This window comes from Neopelma chrysocephalum, unplaced genomic scaffold, assembly GCF_003984885.1.
Source record: "Neopelma chrysocephalum unplaced genomic scaffold, ASM398488v2 Primary Assembly neopelma1_83089, whole genome shotgun sequence".
Lineage (NCBI taxonomy): Eukaryota > Metazoa > Chordata > Aves > Passeriformes > Pipridae > Neopelma > Neopelma chrysocephalum.
In genome coordinates, this window is record NW_020913688.1 from 1 (window position 1) to 5,780 (window position 5,780).

The window sequence follows — 5,780 nt, forward strand, 5'->3', positions numbered from 1 at the left end:
GGGGAAGGGCGGCATCGCCCCGCCGGATGCGCCGCCGACCGGAACGGGGACGGGACCGGCACCGGAACGGCACCGCCTCCCGGGCAGCCCCGGCGCGGCTCCGCCCGCGGGAGGAGGAGACCGGCAGGCCCGGCCCCAGTGCGGCCCCGCCCGGGCGGGATTGAGCGACAGGGACGGAGCCGGAGCTGTGCGGCTGCAAAGGGCTTTATTGGGGACACGGCAGGACCGATCCCCCACGGCAGCGGGTCCCGGTGTCCCGGCGGCTCCGCTCAGGGTTGGTCCCCGCTTACTTCGCTGCCGCCGAACACGAAGTCGTGCATGGCGCGGACGTACGCGGAGCCGTCGGGGCTGCCGAGCCGCAGGCGCCAGAGCGGGGCGAGGAGCTGGGTGCTGGCGCAGCGCAGGGGCGGGCACAGGCTGACGATGGCCTCCAGGAACACCTGGCACCGCAGAGGGGTCAGAGCCGTCCCCGGCGCGGCTCCACGGCCACCCCCGTCCCGCGCGGACTGACCGGCAGGACCTCCTCCACCTCCTGGGCCGCGTCGCGGAAGAGGCTTTGGCAGTGCCGCAGGTATCGGCGGTACAGCCCCCGCGTCTCGGCGTCCAGGCCCTCCAGCTCGCTGCCCTCGGGGTCCGGGCGCTGTAGGTTGGCCAGGAAGCTGGTGTGGACGGGCCCGCACTCCACCAGTGTCACGCTGCGGGAAAGAGCGCGTGAGACGATACCGCATCCCCGCCCTGGCTTCTCCCCGTCCCGCTGGGCGGTCGGCAGGATCCACCCCCCGCGGCACCGCCGGCACTCACTGGATGTTGAAGGGGCGCAGGACGATGGCCAGGCTCTCGCACAGCCCCTCCACCGCAAACTTGCTGGCGCAGTACACGGCATTGAAGGGTAGCCCTGGGGCAGAGCTGCGCCCTGAGCACCGGGGCTCTTCCCCGCGGCTCCCCACACCCCGGGGTGCCGGGGGTCCCACCTTGCAGCCCCCCGATGCTGCTGGAAACAATGATCCGCCCGGCCCTGCGGCGCTTCATGGCGGGCAGGAATGCCTGGATGGTGCGGACGGCCCCAAAGAAGTTCACATCGAAGAGGGTTTTCATGGCCTGGTCGGAGCAGGTCTCCAGAGGTCCCATCAGTCCCACCCCCGCGTTGCAGACTGCTGGGCAAGGTGCAGTCAGCCAGGCACTGCAGCCCCCACACACCACCGAGTGCCAGGAGGCAGGAATGGGGGGGCCTTTCCATGCTGATGGGCCCTTAGCACCCCTAAACCCATCTCCTGCACACCTGCCCCGCTGAACATGTCCCATCCCAGCCCCAGGACTGCTGGCATCTCCCATGATTTGGCATCTACATTCTGGGAGGCTCGTGACCCTGGAGATGTCCCCCCAGCCACCCAAGGGACAGGGGGCAACGGGAAGAGTCATACCCAACACGTCCAGGTGTTGCTCCTGCACCCGCTGCGCAGCGGCTGCCAGCGAGTGTGGGTCGGTGACATCGAGCTGCAGGACCTCCAGGGTGTCAGGGCAGTGGCTGCCCAAGTGCTCCAGCAGCCGCTCGCCCTTGGCCAGGTCACGCATGGTGGCATAAACTGGGGAGAGAGCGCGGCCGTGGGCAGCAAGGCCACAGACCCCCTATAGGGCTGACCCCAGCCCACCCCCAGGCACTGTCTGTTCTTGTTGAGGTGTTGCCTGGCCCAGCCCGGAGACCCCCAGGGGTGCTGGACCCCCCGGGGCAGCATTGTCCCTTTACCTTTGAACCGGCGAGAGCTGTCGGCCGCCAGGCGTGCGGCCAGTCCCAGCCCAATGCCCGAGGAGCAGCCCGTGATCAGCACCGTGGTTCTCTCCATGGCAAGCAGTGCTGGCCGAGGGGGCCGTGCTGCTTAAGAGGGCTGGGAGGGGGGTCCCCCCACCCCACTCCACATTGTTGTGTCTGCTGCCTTATCTCAAGGCCCCTCCACCGATCTCCCTGTGCGTGCCTGGGGCTCCCTGTGCCTTGATGCTCTCGCAGGTGCTGTGATAACGGGGGAGGCTCTGGGGCACAAGGGGAGCTGCAGCCCCGGGGAATCCACACCAGTCACGCTGTGCTGTGCCAGGCGCTCCAGCTCCCAGGACTTGCCTGGCAGTGCATTGTTCCTGGTATGTGGGCTTAGAGCCAAGCTGCTCCTCTACCCGTTGTGTTCCACACAGTCCTGCACTGGGGAGACGAGTTGGACACGCATAGGAGAAAAAAAGTCTTTATTTGCTCCACAGCCAGGCTCTGCCTGAGCTCCAGCTGGAGAAAAGGCCTCAAAAACCCCATCCTGATGAAGCACAGCCCCAGCAATGCTGCAGGAAATGCCACGAAGTCTTTTATGATACAGAAGGCACAAAACATGGGCAGGGCTGTGCAGTACTGGGTCCCCGCAGGCACTGGGGTCCAGGGCTGCTCTGCCCCCACACCACTGCCACCTCCCTGTCTGCTTCTCCAGCATCACTGCCCCTGCAAGCCAGCCAGGAACCCACAGCAGGGATACGTCTGTCCTGACCCTCTGCAGAATCCCCCCAAGCTTCCAACTGGGAGCACTGGGGCAGCCCAGCTTTCCAGGGGATAGGCTCAGGGCAGACAGGCAGGGCTGGGCACAGAGCACAGTGCAGGATGTGTCCCTGGGGCACAGCCTGCCCCTCATCCATCTGCCAGCCCCCGTCAGGGCATGTTCTGCCTACACAGGAGAAACAAGAGGTCCAGGCTGGCTGGGTGCCACCGGGGCTCTGTGCCCCCCTTCCAGTACAGCCAGGATGCAGCCATCAGGTGAGGAGTTGCAGGAGCCTTGACCAGGAGCATGAGAGGGCTCTGCCCTCCCTTCCTGGGGGAGGCTCCGGAGGCACAGTCCAAAGTCATGCCAGTCTAGCCTGGCTGCGCCACAGGGCACTGGGGTAGTATTTGAGAAACAGCTTCCTGGAGATCTCCAGCGTGTCCCCAGCCGGCACGGCTGGGTAACGCTTCTTGTTGTAGACGAAGCCTCTCTCCACTTGGAAGACAGCCTGGTTGAACTCGTCCTGGTGGAAGGGGCGGCCCGAGTTGAGGCTTTCCACCAGCACAGAGACGAAGAGGCTCCAGCGCACTCCATAGTAGTCCAGCACCAGCCCCCCCAGCTGCTTGTTGGCATAGTCCAGGATGTTCCCACTGGGCCCCCAGAGCGTCACCTGGTTCCGGGTGTTCAGCTCGTACTGCTCTGCCTCCCGGTCGCTGGTGGCCATGGCGCGGGCACTCTCCAGCCAGCGGCCGAGCAGGAAGAGGCCGTGGCTGGAGAGGAGGCTGTCCAGCTCGGGCAGCAGGTCGTACACCAGCACGCCACCGGCCGTCAGCAGCTCCGGCAGCGCGTGCCTCTGGAAGGCGCTACGGATGTCCAGGTAGTAGTTGCTCACCAGCTGCTGGGCCGCCTGCCGCGTCACGTCCACCAGGTCGTAGCGGAACAGGGGGCTGGAGCCCAGCTCGGTGCTGGCGCTCAGCAGCAGGCGCCAGGCCTCGTACACGTCGCTGGCGTTGTACCAGAGCTCTGTGTCCATGTGCAGCGAGGGCCGGCGCACCAGCGGGCTGCGGTTGTGGTTGACGCAGACGCCGGTGCAGTTGTACACGCTGCGGAGGAGCAGGCGCCAGGCGCCGGCTGCAGCAGCGTTCGGGGCACCATAGCGGCGCTCGGCGTAGCGGGACACCCAGGTGGGGAGGTTGAGGGGCTCCTGCTGCCAGCCCAGCTCATTCATCAGCTCGTACACCATGTCGTTCTGCTCGATACCCTCAGGCACCAGCCCTGTGCCCACCATGGTGGAGTTGGGGAAGCGCCGAGCCGTGAAGGGGCCGTGGTTGATGGCCTCCACGGTGCCGAAGAGGCCGTGGTTGCCCCCGAAGTTGTGCAGCATGCACCAGATGAAGGGTTGCCCGTAGAAGGACTCTGTCCACTGGTAGACAGGTTTGGACTCGGCAAAGAGGTCAAGAACAATCATCTTGCCGAGGGGCACACCGTGCAGGAGGGCCCGCACCTGTGCCGGGTGCCAGAAGTCCGGCTGGTGCTGGAAGAGCCAGCCCTGCATCAGCCACAGCGCCTCGGGGTCAGCTGGGGATGGAGGAGCACAGGGTGAGGTCCCCTCCAGGCAGGGCCCACAGGTGTCCCAGGAGGCCCTGGGGCCACCAACCACCCCTCATGGAAGGGGCTTTGAGGGTCTGGCACCAACGGGGTCTGTCGAGCGCAGGCAGCTCAGCGCTTGCATGGGGCCCACAGCCTCCTTCCCCAGCCCTAGTTATCCCACCTGGAGCCTCACAGCCAGGCCAGCACCGCACACTGACCCACCTCCTGTCATCGACCTGAAGACAGCATTGCTGACCCTCGAGAGATAGGCAGGGTCAGACGAGAGGGGGGTCATCTCATTGAAGGTGTCGGCACTATAGACGTGGTCTGTGCCGAACTCCTTGATCAGCTCCTTCAGGAAGAGGGTCCCGATCACCTGGAACATGGGGTCCTCCGGGTCCAGCAAGTAGATACATGAGTAGGTGCAGTCGAAGTGGCTCCAGCCCCCCAGGCGAGTGGCATTCACACGTGGGAAGACCCTGCGCCAGAGGGCAGAGATGGGGATCAGGAGCAGGGCAGGACAGGAGCACTGCAGGGACAGTGCACCCCCTCGGGGAAGCTGCAGGTGGGAGGTGCCATAGGTGCTGTTATGCCAAAGGTGTGACCCTGGAAAGGGCCCAGGGCAGAGCGAGGGCAGCACCTACCGAAGGATCCCCTGCGGCACATGGCCCGCGAAGGCTGGCAGCACTGTGGTCATCCCCAGCGAGCGCATCCGCTCCACGATCCGGTACTGGGAGAGAGAAGGAGGGAGAGAGCAGGGAGAGAGGAGCCCACGCCTCCCCACGAGGGGCTCCGAGAGCTGCTGGAGCTCGGGGAGGGACGCGGGGGTCCCCGAGGCTCCGTGAGTGCGGCCAGGGCAGGGGGTGGCAGGGGTCTGCCCCAGACGGGCACGGCTGCCCCGGTACCTGCAGGTAGAGCTGCTTGAGGTGCCAGGCGGGCGGCAGAGGTCCAGCCCAGCGGCGGAGGTTCCCCATCCGGTTCCAGGCCAGGAACGCGGGGCCTGTGAAGTACTTGTCGATCTCCGACTGGTTCAGCCCCAGGTTGCGGTAAACCTGCGCCGGGGCGCCGGGCGTCAGCCGGTCCCGGTGTGTCCCGGTCCCCGCCGCCCTCCCGGCCCCGCTCCTCACCCGCTGCCACACCGCCTCCTGCCCAGCGAAGGCCGGCGCCAGGTTGATGCCGCTCAGCGCCATCCAATCGATCTCCCGCTCCCAGCGCGCCCAGTCCCACCAGGCGAAGGAGTAGCTCTGGGCGCACACGTTCTGGTAGTAGCGGTACCTGCGGGAGCGGCGGAGGCTGCGCCCGGGCCGCCCCGCGCCCCCGGGGCCCCCGTTACATAACGGCGCCTTGTCCCGCGCTAACGAGGCGTGAGCGGCGCCGCGCGGCCCCGCGGCCCCGTTACCTGCCGTTACCTGCCGGGGGCGGCGGCGCGGATCTCGGCCCGCAGCCGCGGCAGCGGGTCGGGCAGGCGGAGCTGCGCCCCGGACCAGGACAGGTGGCAGCCGCAGAAGTCGCGCAGGTAGCGGTAGAGGCCGGCGGCCGCCGCCACGCCGCTGGAGCCCGTCACGGCCACGGCCACGGCGGCGCCGGGCGGCGACCACAGCCGGTACGCGTCGGGCCCGCCCGCCGCCAGCGCCGGCTCCACCGACAGCGACACGGCGGCGGCCCGCGGGCCGAGCAGGCGCC

The 5,780-nt window shown here is 67.5% G+C and overlaps 2 protein-coding genes across 2 annotated transcripts; both read right to left on the reverse strand.

Annotated features, from left to right (window-relative positions):
- Window positions 1–269: 269 nt before the first annotated feature.
- Window positions 270–2,115, reverse strand: HSD17B1 (hydroxysteroid 17-beta dehydrogenase 1). The gene is made up of 6 exons (XM_027706912.1): window positions 1,745–2,115; window positions 1,422–1,583; window positions 972–1,151; window positions 802–895; window positions 512–695; window positions 270–440 (listed from the first exon to the last, which is right to left on the reverse strand). Exons 1-6 carry the CDS (start codon window positions 1,839–1,841, stop codon window positions 270–272), a joined length of 888 nt encoding a protein of 295 aa, XP_027562713.1. The 5' UTR covers window positions 1,842–2,115.
- A 99-nt stretch (window positions 2,116–2,214) lies between these two features.
- On the reverse strand, window positions 2,215–5,775 carry NAGLU (N-acetyl-alpha-glucosaminidase; the record flags this gene model as incomplete). Its single annotated transcript, XM_027706913.1, has 6 exons — window positions 2,215–4,085; window positions 4,320–4,576; window positions 4,742–4,827; window positions 5,003–5,149; window positions 5,225–5,372; window positions 5,507–5,775. Coding segments are annotated over 6 exons (2,124 nt in total), but the record flags the coding sequence as incomplete, so codon positions are not given.
- Window positions 5,776–5,780: the final 5 nt, after the last annotated feature.